General features: G+C 38.3%; 1 protein-coding gene across 8 annotated transcripts in view; it reads left to right on the top strand.

The window, feature by feature from the left end:
• Nucleotides 1–18629, top strand: part of LOC138755103 (coiled-coil domain-containing protein 102A-like) — a 656806-nt gene that overhangs the window by 320427 nt on the left and 317750 nt on the right. For all 8 annotated transcript variants that reach the window (XR_011352030.1, XM_069920398.1, XM_069920404.1 and 5 more), the window contains exon 10: nt 11754–11870. Coding sequence is in view for 7 of the 8 variants with exons in the window: in XM_069920398.1 (XP_069776499.1) it covers nt 11754–11870 (117 nt within the window). In the remaining variant the exon portion in view is untranslated. The remainder of the gene's footprint in view (nt 1–11753; nt 11871–18629) is intronic.

Below are 18629 nucleotides of genomic sequence, written 5' to 3'. Positions count from 1 at the left end.
GGCACCTGCCAGCTTTTTCATCATACCTTGAGGAAGGCCTCAGGTCTGAAAAAAAAAAGATCTTTACCTCCTATTGGATGTTGTGAGACCTGCCGAGTGCCTGCAGCATTTCTGTGTTTTTGCTGCTGGCATTGAAAGCCAACTCTCACACGGCTTTCTAAGTGGGTACCTGGCATTCTGCTCGCTCTGTGTAAAGTAACGCCTTTCCACGTCCAACCTCTTGGACCAAGACCTCCAAAGTAGCATCAGAAAGAACATAAAGCTGCCTCTCTCTAATGTTGTCCTATTAAGACTTTGACATGGGGCTGCCCTCTTCACTGCATTCTGGCACCACACTGCACCTCCACTTTAATGAACGTAGCCCACCTTAACTTATGATGACTTATGGGATTGAATCATTCAACGATTATGGATAGTGCAAGCTAGACATAGTTATCACAGCAAATTTGATGTCATTTCTGAGTTGTTCTGATTGCGTTCAACAGCATTTATTACTTGTTGTCCAGTGATCCCAGTGAGTGGCATTGGGACAATATATTTAGCCTCTTCTGCTTTCTTGATTATAGCAGCAACTGGCATTTGCTCAAAGCAAGTGATTTAAGTTATAAAGAGCAATTACATTTTACAGCTCTTTTTCTTGCATTATGATGCATCGTCTTGATGGTTATCCATGCAATTTAATATCTAAAAACAATTGCCAGCAAAGTCTGGAAGTGTTGCAGTTAGTTTTGGATCTACATTTTTTGATCCATTGGTCTTGCAGCACCAGATGGTTACAACAACTAGATTAATGATAATAGTGATTTTATGAATATCCATAATTCACGAGACATTAATCTATCTTAAAATGTTGAATTGTTCCTATTCCTGCCCCTTCTGAACCTTCTTGTTAACTGATTTGCAGTCAGCTTTCAAGATATTTTAGTAATCAATCCATAATGACATTAAGGAAAACCTGTCCATTTTCCGTTGACAAATTTTGAACTGTAATTCACCATGCAGGGAGTTAAAATCACAAATTAATTGATGTGGTGAAAGCTTTACATTCAATGTGGTAGACGAGTTAGCTTTCCTCGTCCCACTACACCCATGATGCCATTGAGGTCAGGATGAATAATTGTTATAGTTCCACGAGAAAATCTGGATTTATGGAAATCTTCTAATTATCCCGGGATGTAGTAATGCTGAATTGGTGTCTAATTCGAATCCTGAAAAATTAAAGAGATATAATTTAATTTTTGTTCAGATTTATGTTTTAGATGTCAGAAAGAAATAGGTTATTTTTTTACATTCTACTTGGATACATGAAAAGGTAAAACCTTTCTGGATGAGGTTTTTTAAAATAAACTGCTACAAGATATTTTAAAAGTTAAATTTTCAATGGATCCATCAATATTTTTGCTAAGTGATTTTAAAAACATATGTCTGGAATTAAGATTAACTAAATTGCAAATTGCCTTTTTGAGATTAGCATTAGCTGTAATGAGAAAATGTATTGCGATTACTTGGAAAAATGATATTGATTTGAATTTACAAAGATGGCATTTGGAATTGAGATCTCATATACCATTGCAAAAAATAACAAAATTAACGTGATAATTTAGACATTATCGGTTTAAAATTTTTAATCCTTCAGGTATGTTGTGGTGGAATTGCTTCATTCCATGGTAATTAATTATGTTATTGTAGTTTATATCTTTTTTCTTTTTTTGGGGGTAGATTAGATGGTTAGGTAGGGGGATGGGATGTGGAGGGAGGGTTGTATTAGTAGGGTGGGTTAGAGGGTATTTTGGTTATACCATGTATTCTTTATTGATATAATATCTTGTGTATTATTTGCTTTATATATTGTATGTATCATGGTTTTAAAACTTTAAATAAAATATTTAAAAAAAAATTGGTGTCCAATTCTCTTCAACCTTCCAAAGGGTAGTCGTATGTTTCCTATATGGCTGTTACCAGACTCAATTTATATTAGGTAGTTTTCGAAGAATACATCTTTATTTTTTGAAAGTTCCATCTGTGGTTTTACACACAGGAATATGCTTTCTTTCATCTTCTGCCAAGAGCTCAGAAATGCTTGTATTCTATTTAGCTTTTCATTCTGTGTTCATCTAGCACTGCACATATTAATCCTCCTTGGGTGGTTTAATGTTATTATTTAAAATATAATTTAACTTGTGCTGTCGATTGTTCCACTGACTGAAGGTCTAAAGCAGCCATTCTCAATGGGGGCCAGACTTCCCCCTCCCCACCCCCCGTACCACCTGGGGTGGTGGGGGGCACAGCACATGTAAGTAAGAGCCTTGTTTACTATCACCTCACATAATGTAAATGTTTTTAGTCGGCAGCAAAGAAATATGGAAGAAATCAAAACTTGACTAGTGAAGGGGCAAATAAACTTTGAGCAGAGTCCTGGGGAGGGGACATAACTGAAAAAAAGGTTGAGAATAGATGCTCTAAAGTATCACTAGAATGTTATCATCATTCTAGTGTTATTTTCCAACTTGCTGTCGGTCAATTTGTACAGTTGGAAAATGCAAGGTGTGACAATAGTTTTATTGGAATATTCACTCTAATTTCTTTTTAAAAAGCTAATTAGAATAAATCCTAGGAGATGGATTCTGCGAAAATGGATCTAAAAGTGTTCCCCAATTGGTTATTGCAGTGATGTATGGACATGGATCAGCTTTTTTAATTTAAAAAAAATTAGATATATAGCATGGAAATAGGACCTTTTGGCCATGGCCACCCAATTACAGCCAGTTAACCTACAACCCCCGGTACATTTTGAATGGTGGGAGGAAACCGGAATTCCCGGAGGAAACCCGTGCAGACACTGGGAGAACGTACAAACTCCTTACAGGCAGTGCAGTATTCAAACCCATGTTCCAATCTCTGTAACAGTGTTGCGCTAACAGCTATGCTAATCTTTGCCTGCTGTAAAAATGACTTTCATATTTTAAGGTATGAAAATGTGCCACTTAATGGATAGATATGTCTGGGGATAGGCTATGGGCTTGATAGTGTCTGTGCTGTGATGGTGGAAGAGGGTGCTTCAAGGGTCATGTGATTATGGGAGAAGGATTGAGGAGTGAGAGAGACATTGAGGTAATGAGTGGAAGTAAGACCTGCACCAGGAGCCTTAGCAGATTGGTGTGTCAGATGATTGTGAGATTGGCGTTTGAAATGTTGAGGCTCTCGTGTGTTTGCTGGGAGTGTGTTTGCTGGGAAGTGGAACTCATGGGCTTAGAAAGAGCCATTGAAGATGCTTTGGTAAATTTCTGTAGCGTTGGAGGAAAAGAGGATCTAAGCAGGACATCAAGCTTTTCTTTCCCTGGAAGGCATCGGTGACTTTGTGTGCTCTTGGAGCTGCACTTGTCCTGGAGAAGGGAAAGCTTCAACACATTTTTGATAGAAAGTGAAATGGAGTCATCCACCATGGAATACTCAATTTCTGACCTGTTCTTGCAGTAATAGTATTTATCCCAACAGATCATGTCAATTTGCTGGTCAACTGTGGTTTCAGGTTTCATTCAAGGTAATTCCATTAAATTATAACAGGAGGTAAATAGAAATTGCCAGACATTTTTTGGTCCAATTCCCATTAGAAGCCCAACTATGAATATCATTTAAATCTTACTGTTAGTGGCATAGATTGTTTCATTACATGAAATGGAAATAAACACTGCATTTCCATTGGCAAAGATCCCCACTTTAAACTGCAGGGAAGGTTACGGTTGAAGCAGCTGACAAGGCGACACGGTTAGCATAATGCCATTACAACTCCAACGATCAGGACCATGGTTCTAACCCGTGCTGTCTGTAAGGAGTTTGTATGTTTTTTCCAAGCCTGTGTGGGTTTTTCCCGGAGGCTCTGGCTTCCTTCCACCGGGCTTGTAGGTCAATTACAAATCATTTGGCGCCACAGGCTAGTGAGCCGAACAGGTCTGTTACTATGCTTTATGTCTAAATTTAGGTCTTGACTTGAGACTGCTACACTGCAAAACTTCTGTATTATGCTCTTCACCTGAGGTAATTCATCCCCCAATACCACAATGATTTCCCTTTGTGCTCAAATCCAGGGAGTTTTTATCATAATTCCCATTTGGGCAGCTTGATGACACATCCTATTTTCTGGTTAATGCAGTGGTGTTCAACTTTTTCTTTCTACTCACATCCCACCTTAAGCAATCCCTTGCTAATCACAGAGCACTTATGGCATAGGGAATATTTAAAGTGGTACGTGAGTGGAAAGAAAAAGGTTGAGAACCATTGGGTTAGCTTTTATCCTTCACATCATATCATTAACACACATGGTACTGGACAAGGAACAAGGACAAGGAAAAGTGCTTCCTGAACACTTTTGCGTGTATATTATGGATTTTGGGCTGCTGATCGCGAAAATCAGCTTAAATTTAAAATTTGAATTTCATGTAACATTTATTAAATATAAACTATTTTTGTGATTTCCTGTCACTTTTAAAGTCTACTTCAAGCTTACAAAACAGTGAAATGCAACATGCTATTGGAAATTCATTCTCTGCATTTGCATTTGGACTTCTTCCCTGCTGGTCTTGCTGCAGTCAGAGACAAATATGATAAAAGGTTCTAACAGGACATTGCAAACTTAGAAATGGCAACTGGAATCCATCAATGCTGGCCGACTATTGTTAGACACTGACACGAGAGGCATCAGATGGTTGAACTAATGCAATATGTCAGCATCATTATGTAATTAAACATGCTAAATTCAATAAAAGTTAATATAATGTTTCTTCAACTTGCTACGTGATGACAGCAAATCTTTCTTCCCATCTTGAAGTTGTCTATCATAATCCCTATTTTTATTTTTCAGGAAGCAAACCTTTTGATAAAAATTGTTGTCCAGTGATTGGCCATTTTTGAATGATGCGAAATAGCCACAATGTGCTGCCTCTTTGGTCAGAATTAGAATTTATTGACATGAACCTGCCATGAAATTCATTGTTTTGCAGCAACATTACAGATGCAAATATTGCTGTAAACGACATTTTAAAAAATAAATAAATCAGTTCAAATAGAAGGTATTGGCTGTGATTCATTGTCCATTCAGAATAGGCTGTCTTTATGCTACTGGGTATTTGTGTTCAGTCTCCTGTACCTCTTTCTTGATGGTAACCGAGTGAGGAGGGCATGGCGTGGGTGCTGAGGATCCTTGAGAAAAGAGGCTGCTTTCTTAAGACACCACCTCTTGTAGATGTCCTTGATGGGATAAAGTCTAATACTCATGATGGTGCTGGCTGAGTTCACACCTCCTATAGACTTTTCCTGTCCTGTGCATTGGCACCTCCATACCAGACTGTGATGCAACCATTCAGAATGCTCTCCACGGTGCACCTGTAGAAATTTGCTAGAGGTTTTGGTGACAGACCAAGTCTCAAGCTCCTCATAAAGGATAGCCACTGGTCGGCCTTCTTTGTGATTGCATCAACATGGAGGCCTCAGGACAGATCTTCAGAGATGTGGAAACCCAGGCATTTGAAGTTCTTAATCCTTTCCACTGCTGACCCCTTGATGAGGACTGGTTCGTGTTCTCCTCATTTCCCTCTCCTCCATATTTTGCTTCGTTCAAATATTACAGTAGGACCCTCATTTCATATTGAACATAGCACTTTAAATTTATAAATACAATTTTATCATATTGTGATAATTCTTTCCCAATTATGTTGTGCCATAACTATCACATCATCAAGCAACTATTTCTTATAACCCCCAGTACTGTATTAATTTATCTCCCAAAACCACTGGACCAACTTAGCTTATAGATGAGGGTCTTTGCCCTGAAAGGTATTAGAGAAAACAATCAATGGATAACTTTTAAAGTATTCATGCATAGTTTATAAATTGAATATTATTCCTTTAAGGCAAATAAACCAGCTGCACTGTTTTGTGGGGATTTTGGATTAAGTAAGCATGCTGATAGTATTTGTGAAGTCGGACAAAATCTGGACACAACATAGCCATTCATTAACAATAGGTTCAAGTTGACTTGCAGGCATTTTTAAGCACGTGACCCTGTGGGAGGGTGATGCAAGATCATATCACTGCTGTTATCATTTCTTGGAGGCTAATATTGACAAATTATACCACTGAATGTTGTACATAATTTGATTTCAAATCTAGTCAGATGTGGATAGCTAAGTAGATACAGTGCCCTCCGTAATGTTTTGGACAAAGACACTTTTTTTCTTTATTTGCCCCTGTGCTTCATAGTTTTAATTTTGTAATCCAACAAATCACATGTGATTGAAGTGGACATTCAAGGTTATTTGTATACATTTTGGTTTCACCATGTAGAAATTGCAGCACTTTTTAATCCATATTCCCCTAATTTCAGGACACAATAATATTTGGGTCATAGTAATGGTATGTAGATTAAAGTTGTCCTGTTTAGTACCTCGTTGCATATCCCTTGAGGCAATGACCGCTTGAAGTCTGTGATTCATAGACATCACCAGATGCTGAGTATCTTCTCTGGTGATGCTCTATCAGGCCTCTACTGCAGCCATCTTCAGCTTCTTGGTGTTTTCTGGTTTGTCTCCTTAAGTTTTCTCCAGCATATGGAAGATATGCTCAATTGGATTTAGATCAGGTGATGGACTTGGCCATTCAAAAATTTTCTAGTTTTTAGCTTTGAAAAACCCTTTGTTGCTTTCACATCATCGTCTTTCTGTAGGATGAAGCACCGTCCGATGAGTTTGGAGGCATTTGCTCAAACATAAGCAGATAAGATGTTTCTATTCACCTCAGAATTCATTTTGCTACTGCCATCAGCAGTGACATCATCAATGAAGATAAGTGCCTGTGGCAGCCATACATGTCCAGGCCATAGCAACCCCACCCCCACCATGTTTCACAGATGCTATGCTCTGGATCTTGGGCAGTTTCTTTACACCTCCATACTTTGTTCTTGCCATCACTCTGATACAGTTTAAACTTGGTCTCATCTGTTTGAGACCTTTTTTTTAGAATTTTTGCAGGCTCTTCAATACCTCTTGGCAAACTTTAATCTGGTTATCCTGTTTCTGTGGCTAACTAGTGGTTTGCATCTTGCTGTGTGACCTCTGTCTTTCTCTTCATGAAGTCTTCTGTGGACAGTAGTCATGGACACATCCACACCTGTCTCTCAAAGAGAGTTTCTGATCTGTCAGACATACGTTTGGGAGTTTTTCTTCATGTCATCAGCAGTAGAAGTCTTCCTTGGCCTATCAGTCCCTTTGCGATTACTGAGTATGCACTTTCTTCTTAATGATGCTTCAAACTGTTGATTTTGGTAATCCTAAGGTTTAGTGATGTCACTTCCTGTTTTATTCTTGATTTTCTGACTCCTAATGGCTTCTTTGACTTTCATTGGCACAACCTTGGTCCTCGTGTTGAAAAATAGCAACTGCATGCTGTAAAGGTGATCAAAAGTTTAGAAGCAAGCCTAGCTCTCTTATACCTGCACCAATGAAGCAATTAAATATACCTGAATAATCACTAATACCTGTGAAGTCAAAATGTCCCAAATACACTACTGTAATTTCTAAATGGTCAATCCAAAGTGTACACAAATAACCTTGAATAAAATCTGGAATATCGACTTTAATCACATGCAAATTGTTTGATTACAAATTTATAACTTTGGAGCACAAGGACAAATAAAGGAAAAAATCTGTCTTTGTTCCAAACATGATGGCGGGACTTTAGCTGTTGTCATCTTGTAGAGCGTGTCGAAAGAACCAAAGACTTGTTGATCCAAACCAAGGCTTTTATTAACTAAAAGACTGGAGCATATCACAAGTAGGTCAACCAGTCCAGAATGACCTGTTCTGGCTAGGAGCAATCCTTTAAGACTTGCCAGTAGGTGTGGCTACACTCTCAGCCAATCACAGTCATCCTACACTACAATCTGTACATATACACATTGGTGATAGAATCTGTACTATCACACACCTTTCCCTCTCTCTCGAGATAATTTGCAGAATATTAATTGGCTTTTTCTCTGTATGTTTGAGTGGCCAATCTGATGTTGTTGTTGACCTCTATTGCTTGTCAGAGGCTCACTCTATTTTCTTCTTCTGATACCATGCCCAGCACTGTACTTGGAACAATACCTATAGCTTTTCTATAGTCTAAAGGTGGTTGTCAGTCAAAAAGTTTTATTTAATTATTCTGACAGTTCGATTACATAAATATGAATCAAAGAAAGCACAATCAAGCACTGGGCCTGCATGTTTTCTGAGATTTTTTTTTCTCTGTACCTATCCTAATTCTACTGAGGCCTATGGTCTGCAATAGTCCTCTACCATTATCCAAGGAATGCTGGTTAGCCCTTAAAGCTATTGATTTGCGGCATGTTGTATGATTTGGATTTGGCTATTGACTTTCTTTCCATAGCATTGCTTGTCCAAAGCTTTGAAATTGCCTGACTGAAGAAGTCAGTAATTTCAACAACCACTGTTTGCATTGTGTAATTCTGTGAAGCTCTTCTTTTAAACGTTATGACGTGTCACAAATTCTTCTGACACCTTTTTTTCATTTCCATTCCAAGATTGCTCTGAAGTTCTCATCAAAAGTTACCCATTTTATTTTTTGTGGATTTATTTATCCTTTTCACAAGTCAAGTTTATTGTCATCTCATTATACAAGTACAATCTGATGAGACAGCGTTCTCCATTCCTAGGTATAAACATGTAGAAACAACCAGATATAACACATACAGATAACAATATACATGCAGGACAAGTATTCATGCATACAAATAAATACTGTTTCATTAATGGGAGAGTCTCGGATGGTTAGGGTGAGTGGTTCCTTTGGTCGTTCAGCATTCTCACTGCCCATGGGTAGAAGCTATTTCTCAGCCTGGTGGTGCTGACTCTCATACTCTCATTTTCCGATGGGAGCAGCTGACCTCTTCATACAACAACCCCAGTAGGTCACGTTGATGGAGGGGGAGGGAGACTCCAGTAATCTTCTCTGCCGCTCTTATGGTCCTGTGGATTGACCTCCAATCTATTCTCTGCAGCAACCATACCACACTGTGATACAGCTGGTCAGGACGCTCTTGATAGAGCTCCTGTATATGGTTTCTTGTCCACCATATTGACATTATTGCTTTATGAATTAAATTTACACCTTACAGTCTCTGAACAATCAAGGTGCCTTTATGAAGCTTTATTTTGTAATTCTTCATGTAATTAACAGATTAGCCCAAAGCACTATGTGTATCAATTTTTAATCATCTTTCCAACTTAATTATGTTTGGTGGTGGAAATTCATATTCTTGCAAATGAATATGGTACGTGATCAATATATTGCTGTTTTCACATGTTTCAACGACATCATTATGATACAGTTACAGGCAATGATCATACTGTAATCTTCAAATTAAAACTAATCCTTAATCACCAATATTATACCTAATTTCTTTTTGGTATCATGTGGGTGATTAGAGATTAGTTTTAAATTGGAGATTACAGTGCATCACAGGAAGTAAATTGCAGCAGAATCTTGCGCAGCACATAGGTAATGAGTTAGTCGGATTTCCAGGTCTGTGCATTTCAACTGCTCCTTCAATAAACATTGTGATTAGAGCGTCAGTGAAATGTGTGGATTTTATAGGATGGAAAACCAACGGATACGTAGTAACTGATGGAATATGGGTGGGTATGGGTTATGTTTCCTGCCTCCAATTCTTCTGAGGAACTATGGCTGTCTTCCATTAATTTTGGTGTTTCTTTGGGCTAAGACCTTTTCATCGAATTGTGTATGGCCATTCCCCAGTTCCTGCTGTCCCTGCGCTAAATTTAAAAGTTGCAGTTGGTTCAGTTTATCTTTCAAAACAATTTGCATCCATTGAAAATCAAGAAAAATGATGGTAGTTGCTGCAATATATCTGAAATAAAAGCACGGAACGCTGGAAATACTCAGCAGGCAGGAAGCATATGAGGAGAGAGACTGACAATTACTAACTCAGGTCAACAAAAGGATCTCAGTCTGAAATATCGACGTTTTTTTCTCTCTCCATGGATATTGCCTTGGCTCCTAGTATTTCTCACAACTTCTGGGCTTGTTCTATCCAACAGGTGCATGGATGTATAGGACTGCATTTTTCAGTCATTATTACATATTCTTGTATTTCCCATAAGTATTCTTGGTGTTTTATCATTTAATTTACTAAATAGATATAAAATGATTAATTAGAACAGTTTTTTATGAGCCCAAACAGATTTAATATAATTTTAATTATGTAATGATTTATAACTGGAAATAAAGCATTGATGACAAGGATAATAAATAAAATAATAATTATATTAATTAAAGGCCTTTCTTAAAGCTATTGTCATGTTCAGTTGCTGGTAAAATCTTGTTTAGAGGTATGATATTTCTCCTGTTGGCTGGAGCTTTTGGCTGCAGTGATATGTCTAAGGGGATGAGTGAGGTTCACCAAAAGCTAGCCACAGCCTGCAGCTGGGAGGGGAAAGGAATTCTTTGTATTGTTATTACAAGCTCCTGTTTTAGTAAAATGGGATTATCACTGTAAGGGATAGTATAGACAGGAGGGACTGAATGGTCAGTCAACATTTCACACAAGCACAATACCAATCACAGCCCAGCGATAATTCAATACGTTGGAAGAACTGAGGTCACAGTCTGTTCCAGAATTTGTTACATTTGCAAAGACATTGTGATTTTGCCAGGGAGAACCATGCTGACGGCTGAAGAGAAAACAGCTCTTCGAAGCAGCTCGTGGCCAGCCATTTCTGGGGAGAGCAAAGCAGGCTCTGTGAATGACTGGGCCTTTTCAGTGGATTGACCTGTGCCAGGAAGGTCTATTTTAAGAAGCAAAGTGATTCATTTTGAGTGTGACTAGCAGTGAAGTTACTTGGAGATACGGTACCAGGGACGTGGAAGCTTTGTGGAGGCCGCCCAGTTTGAGTCTTGGCCACAAAAGGAGCAGGAGTGTTATGACCACAGCTGGTGTGGATGGATATTTTTTCAAAGGCAACACAAGAAGAATTTGTGAATCTGTAGCAGCCGCAACTCCAGTCTCCCCATCAGTTCATCGTTAATTCTGACACACACACACACACACACACACACACACACACACACACACACACACACACACACACACACACACACACACACACACACACACACACACACAATTGGGGATAGATTTAGTTGTAAGCATTGTAAGTAGAGTTAAGACTATAGTTTGATTAAGATATAAAATTAAAGTTTAAAAATTTAACACTGGTTCACTGTCCATTGCTACTCGTTACGTTCGGTTCGTAACAAAATCAAACTGCAGATTTAATCTTGAAGTTCCAAACTCTATTGTATTGACTGAACCAGAGGGCTGTTATACTAAAGTCTACCTTCATTTTTAATTTTATTTTTTAATGATTCTATTTGTTTTTAATGTCCATAATTTCCTTATGTTATTGAGCTTTATTATTGCAAAGTCAATTATGAAAAGATTTCAATGATGTTTAATTTTACTAAGAATTAACAAGCCATACTTGGCAAAATTTGGAAGTTAAATATTTTACATAATTGTGTTGGTTTAAAAAAAATCAAAGCAAACAGAAGAATAAATCTGTCATTGGTTTGGGGAATTGAATGATACGTGTTCAGTACATTTTCTTATAGAATGAAATTAATTGAGATAAGCCCTCCATGACTAAATTAAAATATGTCTTGTTCATTCTGCCACTCAGTTGACCCTACTCCGTGATGCTCATCAGAATGAGCTTGGAAGAATCTCTGAAGATCTAGAAGATGAAGTTGGAGCAAGATCTAATATGGACAGGAAATTGGCTGATCTTCGTGCTGAGGTACTGCGAGACCTTTGTTTTAATCCCTGGCTTGATATTTAAAGAAATGTCGCAATGAAATAAGATAGTTTAATATCATAACTATTTTGTCTTGATTTGCAATATTTACACACAAAATCTTTACTATTGACTTGATTCTAAGTTAAGCTTGTCTGTTCATAAATTCTTGTGCCTGCTGTTGTAATGACAACTACTCACTTGAATCTTATCTGAGGATGTTCATCCGCCCACCATTGGCGGGGTTATAATGTGTCACTTTTGTCTTCACAGATCTTCACTTTGCATTGTGGAGATGTATGTTTTTAATAAACATTTTTCTGTATGTTGTGACATTATCTTCATGAGCAATTGCGCTTTAACTTGTCTTAACTTTTGGAAGGAAGACTGCCTGCCATTATAGAAACTGTCCGCATCTCACTATCACTTAGATAAATTTGTAGTAGAGTTACTTTTGAGTAAGAACATTTTTGGACTTGCATGTTAGGTTGCAGATACAATTGGGCAGAGTAGATGTGGAAAGATAGTTTCCCATGGTGGGAGAGTCTTGGACAAGAGGGGACAACTTCAGGATAGAAGGGTGTTCATTTAGAACAGAGAAGAGGAGGAATTTCTTCAGCCAGTTGGTAAATCTGTGGAATTTGTTGCCCCAAGTGTTTTTGGAGGCCAGGTTATGGAGAGAATGCTGGGCAGTGAAGCTGAGTGGGATAATAGATCAGTTCATGATTAAATGCTAATTTAATCAGTGGATGGGCTGAGTAGCCTATTTCTGCTCCTATGTCTTATGGTGTTATGATCTCATATGTGCATTTAACATAACATAACATAACAATTTACAGCACGGAAACAGGCCATTAGGCCCTTCTAGTCCACACCAAACCAAACACCCCTCTCTAGTCCCACCTCCTTGCACAATGCCCATAACCCTCCATCTTCTTCTCATCCATAGACCTGTCCAACCTTTTCTTAAATAATACAATTGACTCCGCCGCCACTATTTCTCCCGGAAGCTCATTCCACACGTCTACCACTCTCTGAGTAAAGAAGTTCCCCCTCATGTTACCTCTAAACCTCTGCCCCTTAATTCTTAACTCATGTCCTCTTGTTTTAATCTTTCCTCCTCTTAACGGAAATAGTCTATCCACATCCACTCTGTCTATCCCTTTCATAATCTTAAATACTTCTATCAAATCCCCTCTCAACCTTCTACGCTCCAAAGAATTTAGAAGTTAAAAGGAAGCCTAAAATAGTAATTGAAGAGTAAACCAAAATTAGGTATTGTTTCTTAAAAGTTTGATTTAATTTGGATTAAAATAAATGATGCAAAGTGACAAAATTTTCCTATCAATATTTAGAGGCTCTGGGATGGAAACTGCAATTGGAATAATTATACTCACAGAATGAAATGCAAACTTCCTTGAATACTTTTAATTTATTGATTTCGTGGCATTTGATTTTTTTTTAAAGAAAGTATTTACTTTTGTCAAAACATGAGTTTTAAACATGATAATTAAGAATACATAAACAAGATCAAAAACTTAAAAAATAAGAACAAAGGACAGATTAGTTGCTTTTTATATGTTCCAACAGTCCGATGATCGCAAGTCGAAAAAAATCAAAGTCGAAAAAGAATATAGATATACCTTGAATAATCACCGACAGCACTGTATCAGTCGTCGCAAAGATCCCACTGCCCCACTCTCTCCCCTTTATCATTCTCAACACTGATTCCGCTGCCACGCTCTCTCCTGACAGTGCTATATCAGTCCTCAGTGAACCCACTGCCACGCTCTCTCCCAACAGCGCTATATCAGTCCTCAGTGATCCCACTGCCACGCTCTCTCCTGACAGCGCTATATCAGTCCTCAGTGATCCCACTGCCTCGCTCTCTTGACAGCGCTCTATCAGTCCCTGCAAGTTTTCCGACTGAACTAAAACAAGTTATTGACCAAGGAGGTGACAAAAAATTCACCTTAGAGGAATTTATTGGAAAAAAAAATCAAAGATGCAAGTGATTACAAGAAAATAATCTTAAGTAGAGGAGCATCTGTACATGCAATAGGCCAGGTGCTCAGTTTTTAAATCATGAAGAAAAAAAATAAGAAATTTAGTTAAGCAAATGATTAAACTAACTTTTTTAAAAAAAAACACAGGTAGCTCAATATTTGATTCATGGCACACTATAGTTGACTCTTTACTACCTTGCAAACAAGGTTTTGTTCAAGGTCAGTTAGGGATAGACAACAATGTTGGTGCAGCCAATGATACTCGTATCTCTTGAAAAAATGTAACCTAGTCAACTAACTAATCCAAACTTGTTCCCTTACTAAAAGTGCTAAAGAACTCAATCCCCACTAAAATGCAAAGACTACTTTAAGTGGTCTGCATTAACCCATCTTGATCATCACTTGAAACTACACTTATAGAAATACTCTGAGGTTAAATGTATTTGAATCAACAATGATGTTTAATATCACGTATGATAAAGTTCAAACTCTATTAAAATGACAATGTCAAACAAAACTTGCTGTGCTACATGTAAGGAGTTTATATACTCTCCCTGTGACCTGCATGGGTCTTCTCCAGGTGCTCTGAGTTACCTCCCACCCTTCACACCAATGGGCTTGTAAGTTAATTGGGTGTAATTATGCAGCACGTGTTTCAATGGCCAGAATCCGCTTCTACCATATTGTAAATAAAATTTAAATTTAAAGAATGCAGGATTGACAAAAACCTTGCAATGGAAACAGCTTGTGTTAATTTTGATTTGCAAAACAACAATATTGTTTGAATGCCACTGTTGGCAACACATTAAAATCATTGTTTCCTATTTAATTCCATTGTACTGCATGTTATTTGCACAGAGCCCTCTCAATTTTACAGATACATTATTCACAATTCATTCCATTTCAAAAAATTGTCACAACAATGGGAAAGCTCTTAATTAGGAAAATCTGATTTAGTTCAATACAAAGAACAGCAAGTCTACTCTTGCCCTTGTGTGACTGCAGCATCAACTCCATTCTGTTTCTGCCATTGATCAACTCCAATTTCACGTCCAATCCCATCAGATTTGGACAAAATGAAACATTGGTTCAATCATCTAAACAGAGCCAGAACAAAATTGCATAATCATAATATTTACAATAAAATTATCAGTGCCCAGTAAATTGCATTAATCCATACTCTGCTTTTTAAAACAACAATATTGCAGCAAGGGGGTTGAGCAGACTAATTAAACTCAAATATAATGCACATGACTATTCACCTTGCAATAAACTACTCAATCACCTTGGTCACAACCACTTCTGCCTGTGATCTTCAGGAAAAAGGTACAGAGCCTGAAGTCCAAAATTTCTTGGTTCAGAACAGTTTCTTTTCAAAGTCTCTCAGGCTCTTGAAGCTCCCTTACCACACAAATCACAACTCTGATCCCATAAAAAAGAACTGTCTGCACTATTGTAATGCCACATTTTTCCTCTTGCACTATGGTAACTGTGAATATTTACTAATTAGTTACAGGAAAGTCTGCAGACACTGTGATTGCAATGCAATAAATAAAAGTACTGGAGAAACCTTGCAGGTCATACAGCATATATAGGAAGTAAAAGGTAACCAATGTTTCAGGCCCAAGCCCTCCTTTAAGGTACAAGCAAAAAGCAGACAGGCACCCGAATTAAAAGGTGGGGGAGGAACCTCACATGTCCTCCATAACTTCAATAACATCCAGTTCCCTGGACTCCACTGCCTTATTTTTCTCCATAGGTGTACAGTTTCAGAACACCACCATCCCCCATACTGAAGCTATTTGTTTTTCTCAAATACCAATCCCCTTGTAATATACATTTTAACTTGATTCTTTTGTCAGCTACAAAATTTAAATTAAAAAGTAAAGGTCTTGTATCCTGTGAAAGATCCAAATATTGAGGGTTTTTTTTTTAATTGTACAAGATCATACCAATAAATTCTCCAGCTGGAATGATTCAATGGTTGAGCTTCCAAATTTGGAAACATACTTGTTTGCATTTAGACACCGATGTCAGCATTTTACCGTAGGAGTGTCAACATTTGCCAGCAAGATTCATTAAACATATCCACAATTGAGTATTCACACATAAGAATCTAAAATGTATTAATGACTATAGTTCCTTTATTTAATTGTAAGAGAGAAAAGCACATTCAAACTGTGTTCTTATGTATGTAAATAAGAACCACATTTCCCAGCAAGCAATGCACACAGTTGGCAGAAACTAGAAGTGACATATGATGGGAGTCTGTTGGAAATTGGTTGAAGCAGCTCAAAGAGAATAAAGTCAGTTAAGTGTTAAACCCACATAAAGTCATTCTTCTTGAAAGATCAAGCATAACATGGTGTCAGACGTGTCTGGGTGAGTAAGAGTAGTTTGTTAAGTCCTCCCACACCGATGCAGTTTACCGACAATCCAGCCAATAATTGGAAACGCTTCAGACAGTGATGCAACTTTTTTCAGAAGCTGGTGGAATGGGAGAGACCAATGGAAAACGGAAAATGTCTATGTTTCTCCACGTGAAAGGTGAAGGTGGCTTGGATATTTATAATAGTTTTCAAAGTGATGAGACAGCTTTCATGTTGAACACTCTGATGACAAAATTTGTGGAGTATTTTGTTCCACGTAAAAATGTCACGTTTGAGAGATTCTTCTCCTGAGACAAGAAACAGAGTATGAGCTTTGACCAATACTTAGCCGAGCTTCACACACTCAGCAAGTCCTGTAAATTTAGAGATTTGAAAAATTTACTTATTAAAGACAGAATCGTTTGTGGAATCCCAGATACTGGACTTGGAGAAAGACTGTTGCGTGAAAAAGATTGACTCTGGAAAAGGCTATGAATATGTGTAGGGCAGCAGAGACCACACAAGCTAAAGAGCTAAACAGGATGGACTCAACAGTGCATGTGATGAAAAGAGATAAGCAGAGCACCAGGAGTTTCTCCAATGCAGCAACAAAATAAAGTGGTAAGCTCAAACAGCAGATGTAGCATGTATGGAGTTAGACATATTCCAAAGATGTGTCCTTCCTATTGGAAAGTCCTGCTATAAATGTGGGAAGAAGAAATATTTTACAAAGTGCTGCAAAGCAGGGGATACCAAGAGAAACGTATGCATGGTGGCCGAAGAAATTGATGAATTGTTTGTGGATTCATGACAGACAGCTGCTGGCAAGATCCTCACCATAAAAAGCAAGATTTATTGTGTGAAATTAAAAGGGACAGGCTATGAATGACAAAATGGAAAATGAGTTGCCCTACTTGCGCCTGTACAGACATGATTATCACCTCACTTCCAGATTCCCGGGATAGATCAGAGCCGATCAGGAAAGCAACAGAGACAAATGAAACAATGAAAGAGCTCAAAGATACAATGATGGCCAGCAGCTAAGAATGACTGTCTGTCCACTTGGTATTCAGGATTACTGTGCATGCAAAGATGAACTGTCGGTTGTAAAAGATAGAGTCTTCAAAAGGAACAGCTTTGTGATTCCAGTGTTGCTACGCAAGGAAGTGCTCCAGAAGATATATGAAGGTAATTTTGGTGAGGAAAAATGCAAATGTAGAGCTCGGGAAGTGATGTACTGACTGCTGTTTAATGTGAAACCAGAACAGCTTACACCACATCATGTACTAGACAGGTTGTACTTCAGAATTGGAGTAGATTTGTTTGACGGAAATGGGAAGAGTCATATAGTAGTAACAGACTATTTTTCCAATTACCCAGTGGTAGAAACATGTGGTAAAGCAGTTATTGCTTTCATGAAAAGTGTTTTTGCAAGGCATGGAGTTCCTTGTGAAGTAGTATCAGACAATGGTCCACAATTTGAGTCCTTTGCCAATACCTGGGAGTTTTGATATGTAACTTCAAGCCCATAACACCCAAAGTCTAATGGCCTAACATGGAGTTCTGTCAAGATGGTAAAAAGCCTCATGAAGAAAGTGCATGATGGATGGATGATTTATAGAAGTACACCACTATAGAATGGCCTTTCTTCAGCCCAGATGCTGATGGGTCGATGCATATGGACTGTCCTTCCATTGTATGAAAATCTGTTGACTCCAGAGGAGCACATTAGGTCAAACAGGCTAAAGTGGAAGAGAAAATAAAAACAGAAACTGTATCATGACGACTGGGAAAAGCCAACCAGTCCTGAAGCCTGGAGTTTCAGTGCGAATCCGAGATCACAATTCTGGAACATGGGCCTTGCCAGGATACCTGCAAGAGAAAATAGATTCACATTCCTACCAGATCCAGACAGAGGGAGGTTCAGCTCTGAGAAGGAACCGCGTGAATTTACGACCACAAGCTCCAACCCATAGTTGTGACCCGTCACCTGTCAGTGAGCAAAAGTGTACAGCCCCAGAAGAAAAGGAACATGTGGTTCAGAGTCCACAGAAAGACATTAAGTATAACGCAGCAAATGCAAGCAAGACACCAGTGGAAACACGGAGCAGACCAAAAAAGCCTGTTAAACCACCTCAGAGACTGATAGAAAGCTGCTGAGTGGAAAGAAACTGGCCCTGGAATGTAGATATTTTTGTTATTTAGACATAGAATTGTGTTTGTGTTACTTTTTTTTAATGTGATGTGTTGGTATGCATGTAAATTAAAAAATGACATTTCCCAGCATGCAGTGCACCCCCTGGTTGGGCGGAAACCGGAAGTGGTATATGCCAGGAGTCGCCGGTGTTGTCGCTGGAAGTCTGTTGAAGCAGCTTAAGGAAATAATG

This window comes from Narcine bancroftii, chromosome 2 (assembly GCF_036971445.1).
Source record: "Narcine bancroftii isolate sNarBan1 chromosome 2, sNarBan1.hap1, whole genome shotgun sequence".
In the NCBI taxonomy this organism is placed as follows: Eukaryota; Metazoa; Chordata; class Chondrichthyes; order Torpediniformes; family Narcinidae; genus Narcine; species Narcine bancroftii.
This window is presented reverse-complemented; position numbering and strand designations above follow the sequence as displayed.